This window comes from Anoplopoma fimbria, chromosome 6 (assembly GCF_027596085.1).
Source record: "Anoplopoma fimbria isolate UVic2021 breed Golden Eagle Sablefish chromosome 6, Afim_UVic_2022, whole genome shotgun sequence".
NCBI lineage: Eukaryota > Metazoa > Chordata > Actinopteri > Perciformes > Anoplopomatidae > Anoplopoma > Anoplopoma fimbria.
In genome coordinates this window covers 9251083-9264192 of record NC_072454.1, presented here as the reverse complement: position 1 = coordinate 9264192, position 13110 = coordinate 9251083, and the positions used below count along the sequence as shown (strand labels likewise).

The 13110-nt window shown below is 42.4% G+C and overlaps 2 protein-coding genes across 2 annotated transcripts; both read right to left on the bottom strand.

Annotated features, from left to right (window-relative positions):
- Positions 1-52: 52 nt before the first annotated feature.
- On the bottom strand, positions 53-3163 carry dnajc9 (DnaJ (Hsp40) homolog, subfamily C, member 9). The gene is made up of 5 exons (XM_054600026.1): positions 2847-3163; positions 1730-1870; positions 745-999; positions 507-593; positions 53-414 (listed from the first exon to the last, which is right to left on the bottom strand). Exons 1-5 carry the CDS (start codon positions 3018-3020, stop codon positions 307-309), a joined length of 765 nt encoding a protein of 254 aa, XP_054456001.1. The 5' UTR covers positions 3021-3163; the 3' UTR covers positions 53-306.
- Positions 3164-4944: 1781 nt separating this feature from the next.
- On the bottom strand, positions 4945-9952 carry ndnfl (neuron-derived neurotrophic factor, like). Its single transcript, XM_054599606.1, has 3 exons — positions 9774-9952; positions 8103-8227; positions 4945-6371 (listed from the first exon to the last, which is right to left on the bottom strand). The coding sequence occupies exons 1-3, from the start codon at positions 9950-9952 to the stop codon at positions 4945-4947; spliced, it is 1731 nt and encodes a 576-aa protein (XP_054455581.1).
- Positions 9953-13110: the final 3158 nt, after the last annotated feature.

The following is a 13110-nucleotide window of genomic DNA, read 5'->3' as shown; positions in this document are numbered from 1 at the left end:
CTCTTCAATGCATTTTCTTTTATACAAAAAATAATAAAAAGCTGTGTACTGATGAAGTATATAAATATGAATTTATTTGTTTTTTATGAACACAATTACAAAAAAAAGACAAGAAATAAAAGATGCATTTACATTTTGATAAGTGTCACATGGAAAAAACTAGATAAAGGACATACGGAAGGGAGCAGTTAGACAGCTGCTGCTCATACATTAGCTTAAATGCTCTTATTATGCTAAAGTGGTGTTTTTGAACAAGTGCCACCAGTAATATAGATTTTATCTGTTTAACCAGAGCCTGTACATTTCTCACTTTTTTCCTCTTTTTGATTTTTTGGACTCGCTTTTTTTGGAGTATTTTGCTTCCATGTCAGAGAGGAAACTGTTGAAATTCTGCTCTCTTGACTTCTGTTTTTGCTGCAAAAAAAAACAAGGAAAGGATGGTTATAGAAAAACTCCAGAACAATTTCATACGTGTGTGTGTGTGTGTGTGCTTATGCATTTCTTACCTTAAGCATCATGACAAGACTGTCATCTTCATCACCGAGCCCCATCTCCTTCTGCATTTCTTCTGCTTCCTGTTGCTCCCTATTAGCCTGTTAGGTTAATGAAAATCACATTTCTGACATTGATACACATAGAAAAGTTTAAACGTGTTGGAGGTGTTTTTTGGACATCCAACACTCTAGAAAAATAAATATATTAGCTTTGAGTATTTTGTTGCTTTAACACAAACACATTTCTTACCCTCTTCCTACGAGCCTTCTTCTTCTTGTCACTCTCCTGCGTAAACGCTGGAAACGCTGTGACTTCTTCGGCCTTGATGGCGGCCTGGATGATGGCGCAGAGCCTGGGCTCATCTTCCTGGGAGCAGCACATTGTCGAAGCTGTGATGGCGTCCATGTTTCCCTGGTGCTGCACATACAGCTGGATCACATCCTTCCGCTCCTCTTCAGAGCCCTTGTATTTATTCTCAAACTCGAGGATGTCCTGCACCGTAATCTGGGGAGTGAGTGAAAAGAAGATAAGATAAGATAAGATAATCCTTTATTAGTCCCGCAGCGGGGAAATTTGCAGGCTTACAGCAGCGTAGAGTAAAGTGCACACAAGAGACATAGTAGAAGAAGACAAGATAAAAAAAAAAAAAACAAGTATTATAAATAAGCAATAAAAACAAAAAACAGTAGAAAAACAACAATAACTGAAATATTGTATTTACAGACAGAAAAAAAACTATTTTAACTTTTTTAACTATTATTGCACAGTGTAATGTGTAATGTATTGCACAGGTTTTTATTGTCATGTTATTGTTGTCATGTGGTCTGCTGGGAGCAGAGTTGGTTGTGCAACCTGACAGCAGCTGGAAGGAAGGACCTGCGGTACCTCTCCTTCACACACACAAAAGCACGTATGACAGCTGCTGGTCAAGGCAATACATTTATGTTAATGTGCAATTTAATGATGCTGCAGAAAATAAATTAGTAGAAAATGTTACGTTTGAAATAATCCACTATTATCCCTGGGAACATTCATGTTGAAGGGTTTCATTAGTTGTATGATGGCAGATGCAGTGACACCACGTTGATCCCTATTTACAGTAAATCACTTAAAATACAATATGCAAGTGACTCACTCCGGGTGTCAGATTACGTGAGGGCGTCAGATTACGTGAGTGACTCATTATTAGGTCACGTTTATAACAATCAAGTAAACACCAGCTGGTCTCCGTTACCTTGGGGAAGAGCAGTCTCCAGTAGTCTTCCCAGCAGCGCTCTTGACTCAGGACGTCAGATTCCTCATCCACTGACCCCTGCTCATCATAGACGGCTCTCTGCTCCTTGTCGCTCAGCACCGCATACAGCTTTCCCAACACCTGAAGGGGGGAAAAGGCGACACAGGTAATTTTACACACATCTGCAGGCCTCATCAAAAAGTATGGTAGGTTGATTAATATATAATAAAATAGGATGTGGAGATGCATTGAACTGTTGATATTATCAGCTTCAAAAAGCAACATCTAGATTATGTTTGAGTGATACGACGAAACAGTAGGAGACGTGAGAATTTCCTCAATAGTCTTGATTTTGCAAACTCAGATTGGGTTGCACGTTGTAGGCATTTTTACCTGACAATATTGGATTAACAGGATTATCAATGCTATGAAGTACAATCAGTCAGGTTTTGAATTAACTGGTTAATTAAAACAATCCACAGACACTAACATTATGTTAACATAACATAATCTGATCTATACAGTTTGGGGGAAATGTATTACACCACAATATATTGCACACTGCACACATTGCACACATGTAAATATACTGGGTTTGTTTGTATAATATGTTTTATTTATTATCTTAATCTCTTTCTCTGTACTTGAGCTGCTGCAACACCCAAATGTAGATATTCCTTTGTTGACATGGGGGGGGATCAATAAAGGAATATCTATCTATATATATGGAAATTATGATATGTAAATACAAATAACATAACCTTAAGTGTTTTACACATTGCATACCTTCTTTACGACATGCTGCTGATATTTGGGTTGATAATATATCCAGGATTTTTGTGATATTACTGGAAAATCAACATCAAAACAAAAGCATAACCATATTTGTTGAGTGTATTTATTCCCTAGCTACACACCCAAGCTCTTATATAAATACACTACATTAATACATTAAGCATAGGGGGACAACAACAACAACAACAACATGCTTTCCTTTAAATCCTGAATTGATATTGTGTGTGTGTGTGTGTGTGTGTGTGTGTGTGTGTGTGTGTGTGTGTGTGTGTGTGTGTGTGTGTGTGTGTGTGTGTGTGACAGCCAATAATAAAGGTTTAACCTGAAACTTCTCGGTGGCCTGCGGGTCTTCTGGAGCCCGGTCCGGGTGCACCTTCAGGGACACCTTGTAGTAGCTCCTCCGGACCTCAGCCTCGGTCGCCTCTTTGTTGATGGCCAGCACCTCGTACAGGTTTGAGGTCTTAAAGAGCTCGTGACAGCGCTCGAGCAAACCCATGCCGACAGCTTCGACTTCGCCTTCACTCCGGTGAAGTATTTCTCTTTAAAGAGGAGCGTTGCGGCTGTTAAATAAGACCTTAAATAAGACCTTTTGGCCCTGTTGCTTCCCCGTTGTTGCTTATATCAATTTGGCGCGCTGGCCTGTCGCATACATCCGTACGTCAGACGACGTGCTTACGTCACAAGAAGGAACGCCCTCTGATTGGTTCCCGTTATCGAGGGCGTCAGATTACGTAATAAGCGCGTAAAAAGACATCACTGTAGAACGTAATGAGGTTGTTTTTTAGATTCCCTGGGGTAATATGAATTACATGTTTGTTTGCTGTTTGTATGTGTCTGTGTTTTATATGTATGAACAAATGTCTCAATAAAGTTATTGAAAATAAAATATAAAATAAAAATAAAAAAAGGTTAGTTAGTTTTTGGAAAAATTATTTGAATAATGAAATATTTCTTTTCTTTTTTAAAGATAACTTAGTAGCCTTCTTTTAGATATTGCGTAAATGTAAATATAAAAAGGTGTTTCATTTGTGCCGCCATTGCCTTTACTGTTTATGTTTATGTTGATTTCATGGATTATATTGACACTAAATGTGATCAGTGCGTTCATACTCATCCATCACGTGTCAAATGGTTCCACAAAGCCTGGCATAAATATCAAAAATCCTCTTGACTCTGTCATTTTATTTTAAATCAAATGACTCCATTATTATAATCGATACTTACACCTTGTTAACATTGATCCTAAACGTATGATTAACTGAAGGTGACTTAACATATTTTAACACTATCATGATTCTTTGCTCACTTAAAGTATCAGAATTATACTGCTAAAGTAGTGTAAAAATGTCTGAAGTAATATTTGATTTATCTTTTGCAGCCTAGGGTTGCTTTTTAAATCTATAAATAAGGAATTACTTGACAGCAAGGACAGTTTTGTCTTTAAGAAACATAAATATCTGACAAGGCAGGGTCCAAGCAACAGATGATACAGTATTTAAGTTAAACGAGTATATATTTTACCTGGATTTTTCCAATGCAACCCCATCTAGTTACCTTAATAAACATGATTAATTGATTAAGAAATGCATTTAATGTCACATATTAGTATGGCATTGAGCTGCACGAGGCTTCATCTACTACAGTAAAAGTGGAAGCTATCTGAAAACAATTTGGTTGCAAAAAAAAAATCCCATTTGAAACTTCAACTTCCATACATGCATCACTCAGTCAAGAACGTACAGATACCCTAGTATTTATTGGTGCGTTTGAAGCAGCACAAGAATACATCAAAGACAATGAGGCAAGTCACTAAGTATTTTTCACTGCTTCATGCAAAAGCAGAACACAAAGATACACACTGACTTTGAACTAAGCATCTGTAGATTGCACCCATCTGTGTTTATAAGCCTGTACAATATGCAGCACTGGAGATATACACTGCAACCCCCCCCCCCCCCCCCCCCTCAGATGTTATCCAATTATTGCCCCATCTGTTTCTGTTGCATATTTGGCACGGACTCTGTTGTTGTTTTTGTATTGACTTTCTGTCATCACAAACCTCATCTGTCCTTTGTACTCCGACACAAAATAAGCACTTGGACAACTGGCACATCATTATAATGATCAAATATGAAAAACAAAATGACAAGAGCACAAGAGTTGTATTGTAAATGTTATTAACTTTTTGCTGGTGTGCAAATCCTTCTCATATGCTTTCTATCCACTTGCACATTGCGCGTGGAGTTTGAATAAAACCATTGCTCCTCCTGGGGGAATATGTCCTTGTTATGGTAACAGTCTCTCCACAACAGTCAAATGGCTTCGTTCTCATGGTCAGTCTTTTTCAGCATGTCCATGGCCGATGGCATTTTCCCCTAAACTGGGACAGTCTAAAAAAACCTCCTGCAGGGGGCGGCAACTCAGCATTCCTTTCTGGTCTTCACCATCTTACTGGCGTACTTGATAGGGATCCCCCAGCGTCTCATTAGATAGACATCAAACACATAGGCCATCCCTGGCTCCAGGCCCCCGATCACAGCTGTAGTGACGGCCCGCCGAGGATTCAGCTCCTGGTAATACTTGCAGAGAACCCTCTCGGTGTCAGATCGGGACTCTGGTCCCAGACAGGGCGCCGTTAGAGCCGACGCTCCCCCTGCCTCAGCTTCAAGGTCTCCCAGCTTTTTTCGGTACACGCAGTACAGACTTCTTTCTTCTGTGCCCATCCACGCCAGGGTGACACTGTTGCAGCCACGCAACCGGTTGAAGGATTTTATCTGCAAGGTGGAGGGCAGAGATGGGACCCCCCTGCGGTGGTACGCTGAAGAGGTCTGCATTTTGACTGACGCCATCAGACCTCCTGGTAGAGCTGGGTCTGTGGTCGTTCCTTCTCTCTCCAAGTGGATGAGATAGGACGGACTTCCCTGGAGCCAAATGTGCACTAAATCTCCCCCCACGGCCTGCGAGGTCAAAACCTGACCTTTACTGGACACTGTGACCTTGACCTTTTCACCTCCACCGCAGCTCTGCAAGGTGAGGAGGCCACTCTGCTGCCAGCCCCGAGGACGGAAAGTGAAGAACTGCTCTGAGTCGGAGCCTCTGTCGCGGAAGGTCACCCACCTCAGCTCGCCCTCCCTCAGAGTGATGACAGATGTTCGAGCCTCCTCGTGCGTTTGAGCGGATGTCCCCTTGTACGCCGAGCTGGTCCCGTTCAGCCTGTCGATCAGAAAGACGTCAAAGTAATACTGGGTGTCAGGCAGGAGCTCGGAGACGGTGCAAACACTCTCTGTCCCCCGACACACACACTGATCAGCATATTCATCAGCGAGGGATGGAGGTGGACTCTGGGGTTCAGGATAAGAGTCCCACTGCTCCCACCACCACTCTTTCAGAATCGGCCACGCTGTCACTCCTCTCCTCCTCTCCTTCTTCTCTTGTTTGGGTTCTTTCTTTTTTCCCGTGCTCTCTTGCGCAGCACAAAGACTGGGGTAGTTTCGCTGGGAGTTGACGAGGACACAGTAGTCATAGCTTTCCTGCGTCTGCGGGAGGCTGGTTATGGAGGCACTGGGAGCCCAGCTGAGGGTGACGCTGGTCATGCCTACACCTAATGTGTGAACTTTGGGGTCGGCTGGGAGGAGAGGGAAGGCTCCTGAGGGCCCCTGGCCTTCATGGAGGTACACTGTAGCTCTGGTGTTCTGCTGTTTGGAGCGCAGCCTCAGGATGTAGATGGCAGCCTGGGGATAGGAAGGACCCGTGTAGTTGTTCACCGCATTGCCTGTGAAGCTGTGCATTCTCTCCTCAGACCCAGGACCTCGCCACCACACCTCAGGCACACTCTTTTTGGTGCTCCCTGAGAGGAAAGAGAAACCAAATGAAAACATATTTCAACAAATATAATTGATCAATGTGTTGTTGCTTATTGCTTCTTCATTTGGTTGTTTGACCTTCACTGTGCATCTGATGAAGAGGGGAGATTTAGTGAGTTCACGACTTGTTTTTTGAAACCAATCGTGGTCCAATACGCAACTTACACAAGTGTGTTGCACATACACTGAGAATGGACTTTTCAGTGAAGTAGCTAATATATTGCATCCAGTATTTAAACTTTAAAAAAGTATTTGCAACAACAGTTCAGAATAAAGTTGGAGAAAGAATTTTGTTTCAGTGAGCAGCATTCATAATTGAACAACCAAAGACCATCACTACCCTAATCCCCTCTCTGCTCATTTTCCTGGTGTGTGAACACAGTTATACTTATACAAACTTCAACTTTAAAATGAATCTGGGGGTTGCATGACATATTAAGCACTGCAAATTGCATAAAACAAGAAAAACAAACAGAACGCACTGAACCTGGCTGATAAAAAGAAAACCATAACACCTCAAAAATGAACAAGTACATAAATACAATGTCAAATGCCACTTCAGAAAGGATTGCCATTTTTTCTATTCATGCCCAAAGCCATTGTCATTTTGAAGTACATACTCTTCACTTGAATGACGCAACCGTCAAATTAACCTGAAAAAACCAACCACCACGCGTCTCCACTGTCATCGCTACGCGAGATGAGAAATTGCTTCTCAAATGAGACCAAATGTTACAGAATCAAAGTGAATAATTCAGGCTGGCGATGGGGACCAACGAACCCGCTGTCTGAATGATTCATGTGTCATTTTATAACTTCATAATGTTATTTTAACAAGTAGAGAAGCCTTTTTAATTAACCTGGAAAAACTGTTCATGGAACACTCTGAGGTATATTTTCTTTTCCAGAAATCTGCTCCTTTTTAGCTTAGAAATTTGTTTACTTTAATTGACTCTGAACACTTATTGCACAGACTTTGGTTTCAAGCCTTTTAGTAATAATCTTACTCTAGGGCATGTTTTAATTTCCTGAATTTGATTTGATTTGTTTGGTTGGTTTGAAAAGCCCAAAATATTTCAGACCAAGAGCTCAATTTCATTTAGTTGTTTATTAAATGTTTTATGAGATTTTCAAATCCAAATCCAAATCTTCACAACATTTGTGTCAGTGTGAAAACCAGATATGATCACACCCACTGTAGCTGTCCTTGTCAGAGATAGTGGTTGGCATTTAGAATACATCTATAGGATTTCCTGTGCTTTGAACTTAAACAAACTGGTACAACGTGCTAATAAGAAGACGTAGAAAATAATCTGTTTTATCTACCTGAGAAGTTGTGACAAAGAAATTTGGAGACAATCGCCATATTCGATATTGTTTATTGATGGTCTATAAATGTTATAACAGCAGCGGTAAATTAAAGCTATGACCTCCAGGCTGCAAACACAGGACAAACAAGTAATGCAAAACCGATAAACCTTAAAATACTTTTAATAGTGTGATTGTCCTTTCTACTATACCACAAATTCTTCCAAAAAGTAAACTCTCCTCTACAAACACAAAGTAAAGTAAGATTAGATTTGTTGCCCTCTTCTAAATCCCTTTCCCTTATGATAATATCTAATTGATTGTCTTGGCTAAGCCACATGCAGTGATGATCTTCAGGGTAAAGCGGGTGTCTGGAGGTGCAGGTTGTGGTCTTACTGTTCACTCACACTGCAGGCTCTTGAGGGGTTTGTCCTTCAGGGTTCGGGCTGCCAAGCTCCATTCGATGGGGAGGTCACATGGGCTGACAGTCACGGACATGACTGGAGCCTTCTTCTTCAGCGTGAAGTATAGCCTGTGGAGAAAACACCAAAGATAACCGCTAAGAAGTCGTCCGATTCATCCCAGGGAATGTCAAAGAGATAACATCCTGTTTCAATTCAGCTGCGAGGTGATGGATGAGAAGACAAGATATCCTCTGGTGCATACTGTGCAACATTCTTTCGTTTGTTGAATGATTTGCAGATACGGTGGGCTGGTTAGCATTTCAAATTTTTTCCCAAAAGCTTGAAAATTTCACCGTGGCAGCTGTTGCCTGTCGCCGTCTTTCCATTTGCCTACATGCTGATCATTTGATAGCGGATCAGGAGAGGTGACCTGGGGATCAGATGATAAGGCTGCATTGACAGTTTGAGATGGATATCTGCCTGTTTGCTGTAACTATCCGGGATCGTGCTTTGCATAAAAACTACTTATGTCTTATTGTGATCAGATGTTATTGCATGTTGGATTACAGATTTGCATTTTAGATGGCAGTTAAAGGACATTTAACATTCTTGCTGTGGTGCTCTGGTCCTATTTTGATTCCAATAATCACTGTTGTTAACTCATGAGTCAATGTTAAACTGTTCTCCTCCACAAAGACGCCAGAATAAGAAGTCTGTCTCTTTTCAACTCAAACAGTTATGTAAACATTTGTTGTCCGTCCTTACAAACATCATTTTTTATGATTCTGCGCAGATGGTGCACATCCAAACAGATGTGCGACACTGTCATTCTCAAGGGCGCTTTGGGGCTTATTTAATAGAGTGATTCATTTCTGTATCAGTGTTTTCCCTCCATTGTTTGTCGTGTGGTTCTGCATGACTGCACTGGTGGACAGACTGCAGCACACAGGGAGATGCAATTTTTTGCAATTTTTAGCTCCCAGTTTCAGAAAGCAGGCACTGGCACTGTCGTGTAGGGTTCAGGCCAAATGGGCTCCACTTCCTCTCGCTCTCGCTACAGTGGTGCTGGAATCAGCCGCCGTCTCCTAAAGGGTGATTGGTGGATGGCTGGTGACTTGTTATTGAAGTGGAAATAAGGTCAAATCTGATGAGCAGGCCTCAAGATTTATTCATAATCCTTGAATGAACTGCAAACATGAGGAAACCTTCAGTTTGTATAACTGTTATGGAGTCATTTCGTGTGGTGTTAAGTTTCAAAAGCCTCTTTACTTATTTTACATTTCATGCACTGTCAGTCACAGCCAGTGGTGGGAAATACATCAAGTGGTACACACACATACAGTTTTTAGGCCCTTCATTCTAGCTTAAACTTCTACTCCACCATATTTCAGAGGGAAATGTTTTGTGCTTTACTTTTTATTTGATAACTTACTTTTAAAGATTGTGATTATAATATAAAAATATTATCAAAAAATTGACTATTATGTATTATATTAGGAAAAGATAAGATAAGACTTTATTGTTCCAGAAAGAAAATTCATAAGCTACCCAGTGTTAATGTATATAATCAATTAAAAATTGATTAACATTGACATTTATCTGAATAGACTAGATCCAATTAGACCACCTGACTGCGTATTGCTTTGTACTTTCCAAATCCCTCTGTTAACCAACCTGCGAGTTCGTCCTTTGGGGAGAGTAACAGAGGTGATCTTTCCTTCTGGGAACCACGTCGTCGGGCGAAGTGGCACCTCGTTCTCAGGAGCCAGGGCGGAGTGCACCTGGGGCCACGGAGAGCCACAGAACAGAGCCAACGCTGCACCGAGACACCAGGACAGGGACATGAGTGCCATCGCTGGTTCCTGCTGTCTGTTTCTTCTGCTCTTTGACTTTCCTCAGTCACCACGTCTTGGATATCTCCAGGGCTCTGAGAACACATGGTGGAAAGGTCAAGGACATCAATCAGAGCCCATACACACACACACACACACACACACACACACACACACACACACACACACACACACACACACACACACACACACACACACACACACACACACACACACACACACACACACACACATATTAATGCACTCAAACACATTCAGTTAGATTCCTACTGTACTATTCAGACACTAAAGAGCTGTAGCGGCTGCTGATGATTCATTGATATGAAGAAACATCCTATCTTATTCAGACAGAATTATTCATGCAGAGGAATAGAAATTGCCATGCTATATTACTCTAGGATGTGTGTGTGTGTGTGTGTGTGTGTGTGTGTGTGTGTGTGTGTGTGTGTGTGTGTGTGTGTGTGTGTGTGTGTGTGTGTGTGTGTGTGTGTGTGTGTGTGTGTATAGCACAGCTTGAGACTCACTGTAAAAAAAAACATTTTTCAAAGTGAAAAAGTGGGTTTCCAATCACTCTGAAGTCAATGCCTTTACATCGATATTTCTATTTTTAGTACGGGGAGTCCAAATGAGTCTGCAAATATGTTTCTTCACGGGTCTCAGCTGCCATTTTATCAGGAGGAAAGTGATGCCATGCTGATGTGGAGCGAGGCACACAAACAACACCTGGAGGTGCTCAGATGCAGTCAGATCCAATCAGCATGAAACCTCAAACAAGAGTTGGTATCATCTGTATCTTTTCTATCTTTAATTCTATTTATTTCACACTCTTTTACTGTTTTTCTTTCTCCTGTCTTCTTCTATGTGTATATTTAGATACTGGGTGTGTGATTGTGTGTGGCTGTGATTTAGTGATAGTGGATAGGATGATTACAGGTCTCACTGTTCCTCTTTCTCCCCGGAGAAAACGCATTTGTTCAAAGTCACAGAGTCTTCACAAACACACTCCCCGCCTTCCTCTAACAAGGTGTATTATGTCAGTGCTGTGCCCTATAGATCAGATGACAATCACAGTGGAACCATGGAGGCGGCTACAGAAGGCACATCTGAGTCTTTTCGGGCCCCGGGACGCGCACGGATCCAAACTCACAAACCGTCGCACAGCTACAAAGTCGCACAGAGGCGCCTGCTCATTATCCTTGCAAAGAAAGAGCGGGGAGGGAGTGAACGACCCATAAAGCTTTAACTGAGAGACATGCAGCGGGAGAGCGGCAGATTGAAATGGGAGGGGAGGGGGCGAGGGGGGGGGGAGGAAGGGGAGGCTGAGAAAGAGAAGGCTGTGGAAATGGAGAGAGGAGGAAGAGGAGGATGTTGGATCAGTAATTAGAGGGAATGAGACGGAGAGAGGAAAAGAGGAGAAAAGTGCAACTGGAAAAGAGAATATCTGAAAAACAAAACATTATTGCCATGCAGGAAGGTTGCAATTAATTTGTTACGGTGTTTTAGCCAGACACATGGAGCTGATTGGTGTTTACTTTAGCCACCCATATCGAATGGGTCTAATGTGTCACATATTACCAGACGGCTGCACAACCTCACACTCCCCCCCCTCATTTAGTCTTGATAGAAATGAAGACAGAAAAAAAAAAAAAAGCTTGGCGGGCTTGTTTCTTCAAAACGCACCCGCTGATGAAATATGCATAGGGCTCCTCAGCAAATTATGGCCAATTGAATTTTCATAAGGCAAAAAAGGCTGGGTCTTTCAGGGAGAGGGAGCTTAGTGAACTTAACCACGGCCCTCTATAAATAAATACACACTCCCCTTTAAACACAGGAGCTCATGACTTTGATGGTCCGGCTCGCTCTCTGTTCCTTTTTTTCCTCTTTTAGATGAGTTTCCTATTTCCATTATGTTTATCCCAGACTGTCAACTGACTGCATAAATACTGTTTGGGTTTTAATTAAAGATATTTCCCTTTTGCTCTGTTTATCTTTTTTCCTTTCTCTCTCTGCCTTTCCTTTCCTGCCTGCTTTTCACTTGCTTTGGCCCCCTCATTTAGAAGTTGATGCAGGCTCACTTTCAGAGGGAAACAGGTTGAGTGCTGTGTGCTATCTGTCTGCACATTGTATTCACTATCTTCTATCTCCCTGTGCTCTGGCAGGACCATCTGCCTTCTGTTATCTGTAGGCAGGGACAGATTAAATGGCATTGGTGGTCCCTGCAGGATCCGTTGCCCCCCCCAAACTACTGTGAGCAAAGAACTGGCCTGTGGTTCGTGGTGGGGGTTGACGAGGTGACGGCGGGGAAAAAATGCAATGACCATGGAACTTGATAGGATTTTACGGCTGATTTTCTACCTCGCTGCATCTACATTTGAATATTTTAACCCTTCTCCTGTCTTCCTTACTTTCATTGTCCCTTTGTGCCTGCATCCCTCACACTTTAGTACACTATCGTGCCCTTTCTCTGTGCACACTTTATGTCTGCTCCTGCTCTGTGATCGCTGACCCACTCCTCAGTCGTACTTTTTTCTTTCAAATGACGAATGAAGAAAATCGTTGGTAGTCAAGAGAGAACAGACAAACACAGGGAGCAATAAAACGCACATAACTGATGAGCACAGCCTTCAAACATGCTGTCAAGATGAAAACCATCCTGCAACAAATGAAAAGTGCCCTGCATCTGTCTCAGCTCTTTTAAAAACCCTCCAGAGACCAAACTCACACACAAAGAACTGATCCAAAGAACAAGTTGCTGACTTAAATATCCAGTTGAAATACAATACACTGAAGCACTCACACACTCACACACACACACACACACACACACACACACACACACACACACACACACACACACACACACACACACACACACACACACACACACACACACACACACATGCTCTGCAAGGACAACAACATGCATGCATCCTTACCTTCTCTCAGTGCACTCTCTCCCTCTCCTGCGCAGGAAGTGAGGGATGGGATCAAATGGGAGAGGGAGCGAGGATGGAGGAGGAGGAGGAGGAGGGAGGAGGAGGAGGAGGAAGGGGATGAGAGCCGGTCGCGAGGAGAGGAGGAGCGACAGCAGGTTGCTGTCGGGTGTTCCTCTGACTCCGTCTCCCACGGGGTGCTGCTCACTCCCTACTTCAGGAGGT

Excerpts from the sequence above, each read along its gene's own strand:
- dnajc9 (XM_054600026.1), bottom strand. The coding sequence starts at position 3,020 with ATGGGTTTGCTCGAGCGCTGTCACGAGCTCTTTAAGACCTCAAACCTG. Across the intron at positions 1,000-1,729 it reads GGAGACTGCTCTTCCCCAAG|ATTACGGTGCAGGACATCCT; the intron begins GTAACGGAGACC and ends CTCACTCCCCAG. Across the intron at positions 594-744 it reads AGAAGGCTCGTAGGAAGAGG|GCTAATAGGGAGCAACAGGA; the intron begins GTAAGAAATGTG and ends TTAACCTAACAG.
- ndnfl (XM_054599606.1), bottom strand. The coding sequence starts at position 9,952 with ATGGCACTCATGTCCCTGTCCTGGTGTCTCGGTGCAGCGTTGGCTCTG. Across the intron at positions 8,228-9,773 it reads CCCAAAGGACGAACTCGCAG|GCTATACTTCACGCTGAAGA; the intron begins GTTGGTTAACAG and ends TTTTCTCCACAG. Across the intron at positions 6,372-8,102 it reads ACCCCTCAAGAGCCTGCAGT|GGAGCACCAAAAAGAGTGTG; the intron begins GTGAGTGAACAG and ends CTTTCCTCTCAG.